Raw genomic sequence first — 17,700 nt, 5'->3', positions numbered from 1 at the left:
TTTTTTTTTTGGTCCGTCATGGGGCTTGAACTTAACTTGGGTGCTGTCCTTGAGCTCTTGAGCTCAAGGCTAGTGCTCTACCACTTTGAGCCACAGTGCCACTTCCCATTTTCTGGTGGTTAATTGAAAATAAGAGTCTCACAGACTTTCCTGCCCCAGCAGGATTGGCTTCCCTACCTGGGATGGAAACCTTTGGGAGGGTGAAAAGATGTCCTAGAAAGAATTGTCAGGAAGGAGGGATTTGGGAGATGGGATAGGGCAGTTGAATGTAGTTTAAAAGGCTTAGAATTAGAGCTTTTTATTCAGTTTTATCTACTGGTGTAGTATGGGAAAACTGAACACCTAAAATGACTTTGACTTCTATAGACTTGTTGCTGGTTATGGGGCTTGAACTCAGACCTAGGCAATGCCCCTGAGCTCTTTTGCTCAAGGCTAGCACTCTACACTTGGAGTCAGAGCACCACTTCTGGTTTCCTGCCCAGGTTGGCTTCAAACTGTGATTCTTAGACCTCAGCTTCCTGAGTAGCTGGGATTACAGGTGTGAGCCACCTCCAGGGCCCGAGTTCTATAGATTTTTTTTTATTGTATATATGTTTTGTTGCTATTTTAAGTGCTTAGGATCAAACCTTAGGGCCTTGCACATGCCAGACAAGTGGCCTCCCACTGAACTAGACTCCTATAATTGGATTTTGTTGTCGTTGTTAGGGGGTTTGAACTCTGGGCCTGGGCACAGCTGTCCCCGAGCTCTTCAGCTCAAGGCTACCACTCTATTACTTGAGCCACAGCGCCACTTCTGATTTTCTGGTGGTTAATTGGAAGTAAGAGTCTCATGGACTTTTCCTGCCTGGGTTGGCTTTGAACTGTGAGCCTCAGATCTCAGCCTCCTGAGTAGCTAGGATTACAGGCATGAGCCACTGGCACCTGGCTGGATTTTTTTGTGTTTATTTTTAAGATCCTCTGTAATAATTTTTTTTTGCCAGTCCTGGGGCTTGGACTCAGGGCCTGAGCACTGTCCCTGGTTTCCTTTTGCTCAAGGCTAGCACTCTGCCACTTGAGCCACAGCGCCACTTCTGGCCATTTTCTACATTTGTGGTTCTGAGGAATCAAACCTAGGGCTTTGTGTATAGGAGGCAAGCACTCTTGCCACTAGGCCATATTCCCAGCCCCAACAATTTTTAATTCTTGAGGTCTCATCACTAAACTCCAAGAGGGTAGGAGTTTTGTTTTACTCAACATTGTGTCCTCAACACTTTGGAAAGTTTCTGGCACATGATAAGTGCTTGCTATATTTGAATAAATTTCTCCTTTGCCCTTCCCATCCCTGAGATTTTTCTCTGGTGCTGTTAGAAAACAGCTTTAGACACCAGAACAATTATTGAAGTCTCATATAGGGGAATACCTAAGCAGTTAATTTTGTTAGAAAAGCTGCAAGACAAGTCTTGTATGGATTCATACTATTTTCTTCCAACTACAATTTATAGGACATATTCTTTCAGAGATGTTTCTCATCCCAAGGAATATTCTGAGTCAAGCTTGAGGTTGACTGTGGAAGATAGAGTTCATGAGAATAGGGAGGGAATGTTTTGTTGGTGTTTCCTAGGCTTTTCTAGATGTTGTGTTCTTCAAAGTTGGTAGTTGGTATCTCTGACCACAGCCTTTGCCACAAGCAAAGTAGTAAAGGGTATAGATATGATGGAGAGGAGATAACTGAGTAGGCACTGAAGCTTTGGAGAAAAAAAAAATAGCTTCTTACCTATAGGGCAGATGGATGAAAGAAAGTCACTTTTAGAGCAATAGTCACAGTTTATTACTAGACCCTTTACTCTGGTTTGTGTCTGTTTTGTATATGCTCAATCTCTGCATCCATAGGCCATAAAATGTGCTAGTCTGACAATACCAACATCCATTGAGGTTTCCCATTGTCTGTTGTGAATAACTAGCAAAAATCTCAGCATCTTCCCTTTGTACAGCCTCATTTTCTAATAAGAAATGGTCCCACACCAGTAAGATTAGTTCAGTTCGGAGTTAAGGGACTTTTCCTTGGCTTCCATCCCAACACTTCCATGGTAAGATGAAGTGCCACCAAATCAGAGAAAAAAGTTCTTTTACTACTGTTCTCTTTGTAAGTCCCCTACGTTGTGAAATACTGTAGACTTAAGAATATAACACTGGCAGACTAGGAAAGGGAAGAAACTCTGAGGGTTTAATGTAAAATATCAAGATGTTGGAGGCATGCTGGCCTTCATATAATTCAAAGTAGCATTGTCACCCCTAATGGATGTAATGCATTGGCCAACTGGAAAGGGATTTATGAAGTACTAGCAGTACACAATGGGGTTGTACCACGTTATGGGCCAGTGAGAAGAAAGATAATTGTGTTCCATGAACCACTGAGGAGAAAATTTCCCAAAGGATGATTAAGGGATGGGCGGGGCTAATTTTTAGGTTAGAAAATCAATGGGTTATTAGGGTTGCTAACTTAGCTTAAAACATCTACCATCTAGGTATACCCTGGCACCTAGGTACCTCTTTTCCCTTACCTCCCTAAGTCTTTGGTGTTGAAATGAAGTGTGCGAAAATCTTCTCAACGTATACTGACCCTCTGAAATAAGTCTGGGTGGTACCAGGGGTGGTGACAAGAGGACTTGAAGGACCCACCTATTCCCCACCACCAGGCCGAACCTGCAATTCCCCTCCCGACCGCAGGGGGCACTGCAGCCCCTGGGGAGGTTGGGGCGGAGCGCTGCGAGGGGCCCGGAGCTGCCGCCCCGCTCCAGAGCGCGGGGGGCGCTGTGCCGGGCCCGGGCTGCGGCTCCGCTCCCGGCCACGGGGGGCGCTGCGCCGCGCCGGTGGTTGGTGGTGGCTGTTGGGGGGGGGTGGGGGGGAGCGGCGGCCGCGGGTGGTGCGGAGGGAGGCCTTGCGGGCGGATCGGGCGCTCGGCGGCGGCGGAGGTGGTGGGAGGAGGAGGGCGGGAACGCGGGGCTGGCTGACCCTGGCGATGGCGGACGCGGCGGCCTCCCCGGTGGGCAAGCGTCTGCTGCTTCTGTTCGCGGACACCGCGGCCTCGGCTCCGGCCCCCGTGGCGGCAGCGGTGGCGTGTGGAGGAGATCCAGGGCCTGCGCTGCGCACTCGGGCCTGGCGGGCCGGCACGGTGCGGGCCATGAGCGGGGCGGTGCCCCAGGACCTAGCGGTGAGTGGCGGCTGAGGCGGGCACTTGAGTCCGGTGCTGCAGGGCCTGTGGGCCGCCTCCCCGGGGGCCTTTGTGAGGGGGCGGTGTGGCGGGGGTGACCCAGTTCCGCGCCCCCGGATCTCCGGAGCGCCCCCCGCCGGCACTTGGGCACCCCGGCACCTGAGCTGTGGCCGGCATGGCTTCCGCGTCGGGGTGCGCGCCCCGGTTTCTCCTGGGGGGGGGGGCGGCCAGGGTGCCAGGAGCTGCTGCTGGTAGCCGGCAGGCCCCGCCTCCTGGGCGCCCCTTTGCTCAGCGTCTCCCCCTGCCTCCTCCCCGCACGCCTCGGGACGAGCGCTCGAACCCGAGGTGCCCGGGCCTGGCAGGATTCCGCCGGCGCTGCCCCTACCCTCCCCCCCCCCTTTGGAAGACGCGGACGTGCGATCGATCCCCAGGCTCGCCCGGAGCCCCGCGCCCTCTTCCTGTCCTCCCCGAAGCCCCGGGTGGGAGCGGGTGGAGCGGGAATCGGGGCAGTGGTGGGAGGCACCGAACCTGCCGTGGAAAAGCTCCCCGGGCTCGGGTTTTTTTTTTGTTTTGTTTTGTTTTAATCTGGCAGTTACTTCCTCGTCGGCGCAGGGCTCGGCCCCATGGTCTCCCGACAGGCCAGCTCTCGGGACTGTTTTGCAGCTCCCCGATCTGCACTTCGGGGTGACCCGGAGCTGCCTTTGGGGCTTTTTTTTTTTTGTTGATAAGTTGGAGATCTTTTCTTGGGAGCAGTGATGCGGCTGCTGGGTGAACCGGGGGTGCTCTTTTTGCACCCAGCTGAGCTACTTACTCCCTCAAAGCTCGGTGGGGGGGGGGGGCGGGAAGGTTTTGTTTGGAAACTTTTTGTGTTGGAGCTTGGCCGCTTTTGCAGGCTTAGCAGTTGTGTTTTGTGATTCAGGTAGTTCATTACTGGGATTCGGGATTATGCTGTATTAATTTTGCTAATGTGGGGGCAGAAATATCTGAGTTGGGGCAAGCCTCTGTAGTTCCCCATTCTAACAGCAGCCCTGTTAGATACTCTGGTGAGGTAAGGGTATGAAAAATGGAGTGGGAGAGTCTTTTGAAATTTAATATAGATCAGCAGGCAGAACCTAAATATTCTCGAAGAACTTGTTACTGCAGGCATTTTATTCACTAAATAGTAATGTATTTTGTGAGATTTGAAGTCCTGTAGGTTTCTGATGTTCATTTTTCTTTCATCAACAGTGTTAGACTGCTTTTTTCTTTTTCTTTTTTTCCTTTCTGGGTAGACTTGTAGCTGGCTTCTGCTTGCCTTTCGCTGCTTTGATATTCTTCCATGCTGTATAAGAAAGGCTGCTAGGGCATTCAGGAGGTTTTAGTGGGGCAAAATCGTATTTTTCCTTTTAAACCATCCATGGATATGAGTGTAAGGATAATGATTATTAAGACAAGGATTTGAATCTAAATGCCTCTGCGCTTGTTTTAGAAGGCTGGGGGGGGGCCGTTGAGAATGACCTTAGATATAGTAATTCACTCTTGGAAACTGCGTATTTGAGAGGGTGTGTGTGTGTGTGTGTGTGTGTGTGTGTGTGTGTTGTCCTGAAGTATAGTCTGCCCTAGCTTTTTGGTTGAGGTTTTGTTTTCTATTTCTTTCACTGGTTCTTTGCTCCTTTGTGTGAATTGCTAATGAGCTTTGCACCTGAAATGGCTACCATTTCACTTTGTTGTTGTCTGGACTCCAAAGGCACAGAGTTTTGAAGCTCACTGAGATGCTGAACATTGTCTAAACTAAATCCTGAATGATAATACTATTGAGCCCATGGAACTGGGTTCTCAAACCAAGTTAAAAGTTGCAATGATTACTAAAGCAAAGTTCTTAAACCTGTGTTGAAAGTTTGGCATGATGCTGTCTGGATATAGAAGCAAAGGCAAGTTTGGGCTTTGAGAATAAATTTATGCTTGTCTTGTACGTTTATCTAGAAACATAGGTAAGAAAAGAGACACAACAAAACTCAAGTTTCCTTAGATTTTCTTAACTAGCTTGCAGAATTATTAATTGTTATGTTCTGAGGTTCTATTCGTGACAATAACTAGAACTTACTGTTTTATTTTCTTGTTTTCTTTGATGAGATTTCCTTTGGAGTCTGGGCATGTGGACCTTTCCAATTTGCACCACACACTGTAGTAAACACAACTATCCTCCAATCAAAAGTGTTCTTCCTGTACTCAAGGGTGGAGTTTGCAAGCAGCTGGCCTGTGATTGGGCAGCTTTTCTTTCAGTTACATTTAAGATGTTTTAAGGCACGCTTGGCTTTGAGTAATGTGTAGCAGGGCTTCCCAGGTTAAGGATGAGTAATTGGTGGTTGGATGAATGAGTTTCTGAAGTGATTGAAAATACAGTTCTCAATTTTAGGCTCTACTAATAACCTCTTTCTAAATACTTTTTTGATCCAGAAGTCTCAGAATATAGTACTGATAAGAGTTGTTTGGGTTTTTTTAAACAATACCAATGTACTGCGTTAAGATGTGATTATGAAAGTTAGGTTGCTTTGTTCTTAAGACTCTTTTAGGTAGATATCTTGAATAGCAAATATATCCTGGTAAGTACCTATTGAGATTTTTAGCCAAGTATAAAAGGTTTTTTTTCCCCCTTGTACCTCTTGGCCTTTCAAAACAAGACTTTAAAAAATTCCTATTGCAAAATTGGTGTATGTATTTGTGTACATTTATTGCTAGTTTTCTTTCCTAACTCGATTGTACTCTATGTTCCTAAATCATTATTGGACCTTCACATGTGTAGCTATAGTGGATGAACATACAAGCCCCAAAATGATGGATTTTCATTTTTGTTATAAAAGGAAACGATTTGCAAAATGTCAAGCAAAGCTGTATACATGGAAAAAAAACAAAAATCTTCATCCTCTACCAGCTCTACTTAACAAAAAAGAATACATTATTTTTACCTTAAATATTTGACAAAAAAATGAAAGCACAAAAAAATGCTGTTTTAGCAGCCAGCCTTAAAAAATATTAGCAGTATATCATGGTTAGCTATACATCGTGTGTGTGTGTGTGTGTGTGTGTGCGTGTGTGCGTGCGCGCGCCAGTCCTGGGGCTTGAACTCATGGCCTGGGCACTGTCCCTGAGCTTCTTTTGCTTAAGGCTAGCACTGTACCACTTGAGCCACAGCACCACTTCCGACCTTTTCTGTTTATGTGGTACTGGGGAACTGAACCCAGGGCTTCATGCATGTTAGGCAAGCACTCTACCACCAAGCCACATTCCCAGCCCTCAGCTATTCATCTTAAGACCCAACACAGTCATTCTCTTGCTGAAAGTGAATTCCAGGGCTTCGCAAATAGGCAAGTACTCTAGCACTGAGCCACACTCATAATAATAATTTTTGATAACCTCCTTATATTTTATAGAATCAATATAACATTCACTCATTCCTCCTTTTGGTGAACATTCAAGTTATTTAAAGGTTTTTTTGGGGAGGAGGGCAGAGAGACACTAGTACAATACTACCATTAATATACTTGAACATTTATCTTTTGGTAATTTTACTCCTATTTCCTAGAGAGCAGGAAATGTTTTACCCTTCCCCCCCCCCATTTTCCCTACTTTTTTCTATTACACTAATATAAAGCCTTGCTGAAACTTTAAAAAACGAAGTATTTAAGAGAAGGCTGTTAATGGAGCCTAAAATTGAGAAATATGTTTTAATCACTACAGAAACTCATTCATCCACCCTTCAATTTCTCATCCTTGACGGGTGCCCTGCTCTGCATCCTCTCATAAACAGTGCGTGCAGTGCTTGATTTCTTTCCCCCTCTTCATCAGAGATGTCATCAGTGCTTCGTTTTTGCCAATCTGATAGGTGAAAAATAGTACATAGCATTTTCATAACTACTTTCTGTACTGACATTACATTTCTTCCTTTCCATTCTCTCCCCCTCCTCTTCCTCTCCTTTTCTCCCTCTTCCTTATTCTCTTCCTCCTCCTCTTCCTTCATTTATGCACTAGTGGCTCATACCTGTGGCTCAAGCCTGTAATCCTAGCTACTTGGGAAGCTGAGATCTGAGCTTCTTGGTTCAAAGCCATCACAGGCAGAAAAGTCCACTAGACTCAGTCCTCAACTAACCAGCAAATAAATTGAACCTGGAGGTGTGGCTTGAGTGGTAGAGCCTCTGCCCTAAGGGAAAAACCAAAGGCGGGCCTAAGGCCACCCTCCTCTGAGTACCTAACCTAGAACTGGCACACGCGCGCACACACACACACACACACACACACACACACACACACACACGAAGAAGAAGAAGAAAGACACTTTTTATGTCTTCATAACTCTCAGGCTTTTTCAAATGGCGTGAGGAAAACTACTTCAGAAACTTGCCTGACTTATTTGAAAACAACTCTCCCAGCTTAAAACCTTTATGGATAATCTTTAAATCTTTTTAATATTTTCATTTATTTTTATCTTTGGATCTTTGATCCATCTGGAATATTCAATAAATTGGCATGTGAAATTGAGCTTCTAATTTTTTTTTTCCTAGTGAGTATCCGTGTGTGTGTGTGCCAGCAACAATTTTATTAAACAAAAATATTCTTTTCTCGCAGAAAAACTTGAATTAAAAGGTTTTGTAAGTGTAGCTTCTCAGCTGCCCAGAACTTACTAGAGGAATGAAAGCATATCTGCCTTAATTTTTTTTTTTTTTTTTAAATCAGTTGTGGAGCTTGAAATCAGACCTGGGCACTCACTGTCCCTGAGCTCCTTTTGCTTAAGGCTAGAACTCCACCATTTGAACCACAGCTCTACTTCCAGTTTTCAGGTGGTTAATTGGAGATAAGAATCTCCTGCCCAAGCTTGTTTTGAACCACAATCCTTCGAGCTCAGCCTCCTGAGTAGCTAGGATTACAGGTGTGAATTACTAGTGCCTGTCTCTGCCTTAATTTTTTTTTTTTTTTTTTTGCCAGTCCTGGGGCTTGGACTCAGGGCCTGAGCTCTGTCCCTGGCTTCTTTTGGCTCAAGGCTAGCACTCTACCTCTTGAGCCACAGCAACACTTCTGGCTTTCTCTGTGTATGTGGTGCTGAGGAATCGAACCCAGGGCTTCATGCATGCAAGGCAAGAACTCTACATATTCCCAGCCCTCTGCCTTAATTTTTTATCCCTTAATCTTTCATCTCTATCAGAAAAAGATGGACTCTAAAATGCTTTTTTTCCTTTGATTCCAGATAATGTAATAATTGTATCACTGTCTAGTATCCTGTTACTTCCATCTGGAAACCTACCAAGAGGAATGAAACTGTATCTAAAGTTCTTTTGTGTGTGTGTGTTGTTGTTTTTTTACACCCACCTTTCTTTCTTCTTTATCTCAGGGTAGAGTGGGCTAACTATAAAATACTTCTATACTTTGTTTCTAGATAATGTAATTGAACTCAGGTTCAGAATAGTACCATATTTTTAATGTACAATCCGTTCTTATTCTCCACCTATGTTCAAAATTAGAATTTCACCCCTAATTGAAATGGAGTTTGTGCTTCTAAAATGTTTATCCTAAATGTTCTTTTCTTATAATTCCAAAAGTGAAATAAAAGTGATTATAAAATAGTACCTCTTTTGTGCTTACTAAAAGTAAACAACATGTTGAATTCTGAGAGAGCTTTAAAAAGTAAGATTAGTTGGTAAAAATGTATATTGTTTAGTTGTGAGCACTTCCAAGTCTTATCTTAACATCTTAACTCTATCCTTATACCAGCAGGCTTGTTTTTGAAACATGGAGCCACAGTTAAAGTTTTTAGGTACTCAGGTATTTTGTATAGTTCTTTTTTCTTGTGCTAGTTCTGGGGCTTGAACTCAAGGGCCTGAACTTTTTTGCTCAGGGCTAGTGCTCTACCACTTGAGCCACCTCTCTATTTCTGGCTCTTCTGGAAGTTAGTTGAAGATAAGAGTCTCACTGACTTTCCTGTCTGGGCTGCTTTCAAACCACAAGCCTCAGATCTCATTCTCTTGAGTAACTAGAATTACAAACATGAGCCACCACTGGTACCCAGCTTGCATAGTTTATTTCTAATTAAACATTTTAACTGTACTTTTTTTTTGTGGTCTTTAGTACTGGGGATCGAACCCAGGACATTGCGCTTGCTAGCCAAGTGCTTGGCCACTGAGCTACATCCCAGCCCTAATTAAACATTTTTGATAGCTGGGCACAGTGGTAATACATAGCTGTCATTGCAGCTTTGCAAGAAACTGGAGATCTGGAGAATGCAAGGGTCAGGAGAATTTTGTTTCTGCGCCAGCCTGTTCAAAAATATCTATGAGACCCCCCACAGGAAAAGCTGGACATGGTGGCATGCACCTGTCATCCTAGATAAAATTTAAAAAATGTAAATAGGATTGCAGCCCACTCAAAATAAAAGCAAAGCCCTATCTCAAAAATAACCAGTCCTGAAGGCATTACTCAACCAGTAAAGCACCTGATGAGCAAACACCAGGCCCTCAGTTCAAACCTCAGTACTGCTAAAACTCTCTCTCTCTCTCTCTCTCTCTCTCTCTCTCTCTCTCTCTCTCTCTCTCTCTCTCTCTGCTTTGGAGATGGGTTCTTGCTATGTTTGCCAGGCTGATCACTCCCTTTCTCCCATGGATCCTAAAAACCTGAGCTCAGTCAATTCTCCTGCCTTAAACTCACGAAGTAGCCAAGACTACAGGCACTTGCTGCTATGCCTGGTCCAGTTTCTCTTTTTAAAAATTCTGTGAATGTGTGTTTTGTTTTTTCTCTTTTGTGACATGGTTTTACTGCATAGCTCAAGATGGCTTGAAACTCATGATTCTCCAATCTTACCCTACCAAGTTCTAAAATTACAGTCCTGTGCCACCATACCTGGCAATATATGATTTTGAATAGTCTGTGTGTGTGTGTGTGTGTGTGTGTGTGTGTGTGTGTGTGTGTGCCTTGCATAGACTAACCACATGCACTACTATTAAGCTACACTGAAGTTCTTAAAAGCCCTATCTTAATTTATCTCTGCATTCTTTACTTCAGAGCAATGCAATGTGCCCACCGGTGATCATCACACGGTACCTTCATTTTGTCAGCATCACTTCCTTCACTATATAATCAGATCTTTTAATTACTCAATTGTTTATTAGGGACTTGGTGCACTTACACCTCACCAAAGGCTTGTTCTCTCCTTTAGACTCACTTGATTAGTTCTCATCTGCAATTTGTTCTAGTTGATTTAGAGTCCTCCTTCCTAGACAGACTCAAAATGGGGCTAAGGAACATGGCATATTCTGTTGTTGGTGATTTACTTAACAACAGCTTGGATGGGTTCCTGTAGGCTTTGTTCCTCAAGGCCTGGGGGACCCAACACCTGTTACTGCTTCTCAGTTTTTCCACTGCCTTTGACAGGATGGTGTTTTTTAAAGCTCTCCCCACTCCTCTACCCTCATTTGCCAGTTCCTTTTACCCTTATTTTATACATTGGGCAAAACTAGTCTGGTTGTTTAATAGTGACTCAAATGGTATGATCACATTGTTTTTCAAGGCAGAAGCTTTTTCTTTTTTAATAGTGACTTTAGGGGTAATCGGACCCAAGGGGAGTGACTCTCACTAAAACTCTCTAGAGACTGATTTGAAACCTCATATGCAAGGTTATTAATTTACAGTGGGAGATGTACCAGCCCACTCTTAGTTTCCTCCAGAGACCAAATTATAGGTAAGAAGTATCTTTGTCATGTAAAATATCAAAGAGAAATTGGGCTGAACAATTTTTACAGCAAGCAGCCCTAAGTTGGTGATCCTTTTTTTTTCCTTCCTTCCTTCCCCCCCCCCCCCAGTGGTAGGGGAGTGATTGTCCTGAGGTTTGAACTCCAGGCCTGAGTACTGTCCCTGAACTTTTTTGCTCCAGCTACCCTTCCACTTCTGGCTTTTTATGGTGGTTAACTGGAAATGAGAGTTTCACAGACTTTCTTGCACAGTCTGACTTCAGACAGCAGTCCTCACATCTCAGCCTCCAGAATAGCTACGATTATAGGCATGAGCCACCTGTGCCTAGGTAATCCTCTCTGTCTCTCTCTCTCTGTCTCTCTGTCTCTGTCTCTGTCTCTCTCTCTCTCTCTCTCTCTCTCTCCTCTGTTGTGGAACTTGAACTCTGGGCCTGGATGCTGTCCCTGAGCTCTTCAGCTCAAGGCTAGTGCTGTACTACTTTGAGCCACAGTGCCACTTCTGGTTTTCTGCTGGTTAATTAGATAAGAGTCTTGTGGACTTTCCTGCCTGGGCTGGCTTTAAACTTCAATCCTCAGATCTCAGCCTCCTGAGTAGCTAGGATTACAGGTGTGAGCCACTGGCACTCAGCTAATCCTCTTCTTTACTTTAATTCCCCTTTGCCATTTCGTTTTTCCTCTCTCTCCCTCTTGCTCTCTCTCTCTCTGCCACTAAGAGGGGAGAAGTTGATGTTATGTTCTTATTGGGCTTTCTTTGCTTCCAGCTGGCATGCTACCGCTTGAGCCACACTTCCAGTCCAACTTTTTGCTGGTTAATTGGAGATGCGATTTCTCAGGCATTTATGCCCAGGCTTTATTTAAGTGTAGAAATAAAACTGGCTTGGAACCATAATCCTCTAATCTTAGCCTCCTGAGTAGCTAGGATTACAGGTTTGAGCACCTGGCCCCTAGTTTACTATTTGCTTTTAGCGTTGCCTTCCATTGGAATCCCATAGAGAAAGCCTACCTATTTTTTTGAGTCCATCAGTCCTAGGAGCTGTAGTCTCTTTAAAGCTTTTCTGAATCCTCAGCTTGTTATTATTTTTTTTAACTCTGGGCCTTTCTGCCAAGTGCCTAGCTTGGTGAGGATTTTTTTCCTCTCTTTTTCTCTCTCACTCGCTTTTTGGTTCCAGTCCTGGGGCTTGAACTCAGGGCCTGGGTGCTGTTCCTGAGCTTTTTTGCTCTAGGCTTGCACTCTACTACTTGAGCCACAGTACCACTTCCGGCTCTTTCTGTGATTAATTGAAGGTAAGAGTCTCCAGGTGTTCCTACCTGAGCTGGCTTAAAACCATGATCCTCAGATCTCAGCCTCCTCTGAGTGCTACCGGTACCCAGCCTTGGGAGGATTTTTTTTTAAGTATAGTTGTAATTATAAAGTATTAGTAATGTTATTTTTGACTTTTTTTTTTTTTTTTTTTTTTTGCTTAATGTGACAGTTGTCTTCTCAGTGCTGAAAACTTTCATGGGGAATTTTAATTTTCTTGGTGCTTTTCTATATTTTTCACAGGTAGCATGTTTTCGTAACTGAAAGTAAAGCTAGAAGTGCTTCATAAAAATATTTTTGGTGGGCTGGGGATATGGCCTAGTGGCAAGAGCGCTTGCCTCGTATACATGAAGCCCTGGGTTCGATTCCCCAGCACCACATATACAGAAAACGGCCAGAGGTGGCACTGTGGCTCAAGTGGCAGAGTGCTAGCCTTGAGCAAAAAGAAGCCAGGGACAGTGCTCAGGCCCTGAGTCCAAGCCCCAGGACTGGCCAAAGGAAAAAAAAAAAAAAGGATGTGTACATAAAATTCTTGATATATAAAAAATTTACTTTTATTTTTCTCTCTTTTTTCTTTCTTTAAAGGTCATACCAATTTGTACTCTGACGGGTAATATGAGTTTGCTTAAGGAATGAATGTTTATCAGGAACCAGTTTTCTGCTAGGAATTTTAATATTTTAAGTAATCCTAGAGGCAATCCTTTGAGGTTCTTATTGTCCCTATTTATAGACAAAGGAAATGAGGTTCAAACAGGCTAAAGAAACTTTATACAGAGCTAAGCCTTGGAGGAGTTGGGATGCATATGTAGATCTTTGTGATTCTACAGCCTCTAAAAGCACTGAATATATTTAACTCCCCCTCTCACCCACTTATGGGGCTTGAACTCAAGGCCTGGATTCTGTCTGAATTTTTTTGCTCAAGACTAGTGCGTTAATCACTACCACTTCTGGCTTTTTTGGTGGTTAATTGGAGATGAGAATCTCACATACTTTCCTGCCCAGACTATCTTCAGAACCCCTTTCTCAAATCTCAGTCTCCTGAATATCTAGGGTAATAGGCATAAGCCATCAGCACCTGGCTATATTTAATTTTTTATTCAGGCTATCATTGTTATTCTAGGCAATGTCAAATTTATTTAGGTTGTTAAAAAGTATATGTGTTGAGAGAAAATAATGAGAAGGGTAATATCTATCATAATGCATTGTAATTTTAAAAATAGACATGTTGAATAGTAACTGCTTTGTACAATTAATCATAATAAAATACAATTTTTGGAAAAGAAAGTATGTGTTAGGGAGAATGTGGATGTTTGATTAAAAGCTCTCTCGAAAAAGCAAAGGAATTGTAAAGAAACACTATTTACTTTTGAAAATATCAGTATTCTAGACATGTCATAACTTACAGTTTTGTAAAGATCATTTGTAAGAGTGCATATTTTGTTTAGGATATGGGTAGGAAAATTGGAAAAGTTAGGGACCTTGGGAATTTCCATTTCCTTTATTCTCTTATAATCATAACCTTATCGTGTTTTTTAAATCTTGTTTTGTATGTGTGTATCAGTTCTGGAGCTTGAACTTGGGACCTCACATTCTTGCTTATTTTTTATTTATTTTTAAACTGTTTTTATAAAGGTGATGTACAGAGGATTTACAGTTACGTAAGTCAAGTAATGAGTACATTTCTTTTTGTTTAGTTTGGTTTTTGCCAGTCCTGGGGCTTGAACTCAGAGCCTGAGCGAGCACTGTCCCTGGCTTCTTTTTGCTCAAGGCTAGCACTCTACCACTTGTGCCACAGTGCCACATCTGGCTTTTCCTATATATATGTGGTGCTGAGGAATCGAACCCAGGGCTTCATGTATACGAGGCGAGCACTTTACCACTAGGCCATATTCCCAGCCCCCATACGTTTCTTCCCATACATTTCTTTTTGGGTGCATTTCTTTTTGTCACCCCTTCCTTATTACTCTCCCAGTTTTCCTTCCTACCCCCACCCACAAGTAGAATGGCTTATTTTCAGTATAACCTAATGAGTATTTCTTTGCTTGTTTTTTCATTCAAGGCTGGCACTCTACCACTTGAACCAGCTCCACTTCTGCCTTTTGGTGGTTGACTGGAGAGACTGGAGAGACTTCTCTGTGTAGGCAGGCTTTGAGCTACAATCCTCAGATCTCAGCCTTCTGGGTAACTAGGATTACAGTCAAGAGCCACCAGCAGCCATCCTCTAATTACCTTTTTTTTTTTTTTGCCAGTCCTGGGCTTGACCTCAGGACCTAGAGCTCCCTTTGCTTAAGGCTAGCACTCTACCACTTGAGCCACAACTCAAGACTTCCATTCCGTCTTTTTCTGTTTATGTGATACTGAGAAATCGAATCCAGGGCTCCATGCATTCTAGGCAAGCACTCTACCACTAAGCCAAATTCCCAGCCCCTCTAGTTAACTCTTTTTTTTTTTTTTTTTGGCCAGTCCTGGGGCTTAGACTCAGGGCCTGAGCACTGTCCCTGGCTTCCTTTTGCTCAAGGCTAGCACTCTGCCACTTGGGCCACAGCGCCACTTCTGGCCATTTTCTGTATATGTGGTGCTGGGGAATTGAACCCAGGGCCTCATGTATATGAGGCAGGCACTCTTGCCACTAGGCCATATCCCCAACCCCCCTCTAGTTAACTCTTAACTGAACTTTGTTCATATAATCTTACTGGTTTAAGCTTGTTGGTTGTTTTTTTTTAATTTTAACTTATTATTGTTTTTAAATAACCCTTCCTCCATTTTGTTCCCTCTGTGATTTCCAGGCTGACTCCAATGTTAATTCTTTCCTTTTTAAAAAAGCTAAGTATACTGTATAAACAATATGTTAATAGATTTATTAAAGAAAAACATCTGGTAAGGTTAAAATACTATTAACTATCCCGTTCTAATCCTGATCTCCCTCCCTCCAAATGATCAGATTGCTTTTATTCCCATATAATATATCCACATTAGGCTGATAAGGAGATCTAATTTTTAAAAGTTTGTTTATATTATTTATTTCGTAGTGGAAGTCATTTATCTTTTAGTCATTTACCTAATTATAAGATGTTTTGTGTTTCAGTTTAGTTTCCTATTTGACTAGAGCTGTGTCTCTCTGAGAAGAGCAAGTTGCTTGGTAGGAATCGGTGGACTGGATATGGTGGGGGCGGCCCCCTGAGAATAGAGTGAGCTGCTTGGAGTCCATGAGGAACCCTCTTCTGATCTGAGTGTCTTCACCTGAAGTTCGTATAGCCTGTTATCAATGTCTTATGGAAGCTACCTTAGAGTTAGTTCTTTAGCTTATTCAGACAGCTTACAGTTAGCTCACTATCTTATCCAACCTTAGGGTTGGCTCTTTTGCTCATGAGCATGTCACAAGTCCTATTAGCAGGTAGCATATACTCAAATGTATCCAAAGACAAAGCTTGTATCAGAGTACCAGTAATGATCGAAATAGCTGAGTTGGAACTTGAGGCCCAAAGTTCAAATCCCATACTGCCAAGGAAGGAAGGAAGAGGGAAGGAGGGAGGGCAGGAGAAAGAATAAGGGGTTGAGACATCACTTAGGTGGTAGAGTACCAGCCAATGACTGAAAGCATCAGATACAGAGTTCAGGTCCCGGTCTTGAACAAAAAAAATTGAAAAAGGAATAAATATTTAAAACAAAAGAACAAATACAAAATAAAAACAAAAACAAACCCACAACCCTACCAGGTACTAATGGCTCACACCTATAATCCTGGCCACTCAGGACGCTGAGATCTGAGGATCATGTTCAAAGTCAGCTGGACTGAAAAGTGCCCATGAGACTCTTATCTCCAATTAACCACCAGAAAATTGGGAGTGGCACTGTGGCTCAAAGTGGTAGATTGCTAGCCTTGAGCAAAAGAGCTCGGGGACAGCACCCAGGCCTTGAGTTCAAGCCCCACACTGACCAAAAAAAAAATCTCAACAGGTAAAAATTATAAAACAATTTTTGTGTGTATCCTAGGGCTTGAACTTAGGGTCTAGATGCTGTCCCTGAACTGTTTTGCTCAAGGCCAGCACTCCAACTCCTGAACCACAGTTCCACTTCCAGCTTTTTGTTGCCTAGGCTAGCTTTGAACCTTGATCCTCAGATCTCAGCCTCCCAGGTAGCTAGGAATATAGTTGTGAGCCACCTGTGTCCAGCATGTGGCCTTTTTAAAGAGGAGTTGAAAATAAAGTACATTTAACTTACCTAACTAATAAATAAAATATTTACTTCTAAGGTATACGTGTGTGCACATGTGTACATGTATCTATGCTTGAACTCAGGGTCTGGGCAGTTTTCCTTAGCCTTTTTTGGGGTTGGGGAGGCAGTCCTGAGGCTTGAACTCAGAGCCTGAGCACTGTCCCTGGCTTTTTGCTCAAGGCTAGCACTCTACCACTTGAGCCACAGTGCCACTTCTGGCTTTTTCTATATATGTGGTGGTGCTGAGGAATCAAACCCAAGGCTTCATGCATGCCAGGCAAGCACTCTACCACTAAGCCACATTCCCAGCCTTCCCTTAGCTTTGTCATTCAAGGTTAGTGCTCTATGGCTTGAGCTATAGCTCTACTTCTGGCTTTTTTTTTTTTTTTTTTGCGGGGGTGGGGGGGGTTGTCAGTTGGAGGAAAGAGGAGTCACAGACTTTCTTGACATAAGCTGACTTTATACCTTCAGATCTTAACTTTCTTAGTAGCTGGGATTATACGTATATAATGGGTGGTTTGTTAACCACTGGGTGGCCCAGCTTAATTCTTGAGTTCTAACTATAGAACTTGTTACTTTTACTCATACTTCTAAAACTTAAACTATTTCATTTGTGCTCTGTTACCCATACTTTGATTATCTTTGGTGGACAACTATTGACTTCATTGACTTTTGTTAGTTTGTGTCTTTTATTGTTTTTTCTAGTCTTGTGGCCTGGCCTACTACTATTTTAAAAGTTTATATTCTATCTATTTTGATTTGAAATGGCTTTTTACCTCTGTTTTCCAGCTTCTTCCATTTCTTTTTGTTTTGTTTTGTTTTTGTTGCCAGTCCTGGGGCGTGGACTCAGGGCCTGAGCACTGTCCCTGGCTTCTTTTTTTCTACCTCTTGAGCCACAGCGCCACTTTTGGCTTTTTTCTATATATATGTGGTGCCGAGGAATCGAACCCAAGGATTCATGTATACGAGGCGAGCACTTTACTACTAGCCATATTCCCAGCCCCTCTTCCATTTCTTTTAACTGAGAAGTAAGTCATATTGTTGAGAAACATGTTCACATTTATCTACATTTCATATTGCTCACAAAACAAATTCTTATTCTTATCTTGGAGCTATCGTTCTATCCCAGAATGTATAGTACATCAAGTTAAACACTTCCCCATCTTTTGCTCAGGAAGATTAAGAGATAATTACTCATAAGTTAGGTAGCAGCCAACTCCCAAAGCTTCAGCCTTTTCCTCATGTTTTCAGATATGTGATGATAGAATCATTATTAGCTTTGG

General features: G+C 43.1%; 1 protein-coding gene across 4 annotated transcripts in view; it reads left to right on the top strand.

Moving 5' to 3' along the window:
* The first annotated feature begins 2,962 nt into the window (after positions 1-2,962).
* Kdm3b (lysine demethylase 3B) overlaps positions 2,963-17,700 on the top strand; it is a 73,833-nt gene continuing 59,095 nt past the window's right edge. For all 4 annotated transcript variants that reach the window (XM_048331063.1, XM_048331062.1, XM_048331061.1 and 1 more), the window contains exon 1: positions 2,963-3,190. In XM_048331063.1, the coding sequence (XP_048187020.1) occupies positions 2,999-3,190 (192 nt within the window). In that variant the 5' untranslated portion in view covers positions 2,963-2,998. The remainder of the gene's footprint in view (positions 3,191-17,700) is intronic.

The sequence above is a fragment of the Perognathus longimembris genome, chromosome 22 (assembly GCF_023159225.1).
Source record: "Perognathus longimembris pacificus isolate PPM17 chromosome 22, ASM2315922v1, whole genome shotgun sequence".
In the NCBI taxonomy this organism is placed as follows: domain Eukaryota; kingdom Metazoa; phylum Chordata; class Mammalia; order Rodentia; family Heteromyidae; genus Perognathus; species Perognathus longimembris.
This window is presented reverse-complemented; position numbering and strand designations above follow the sequence as displayed.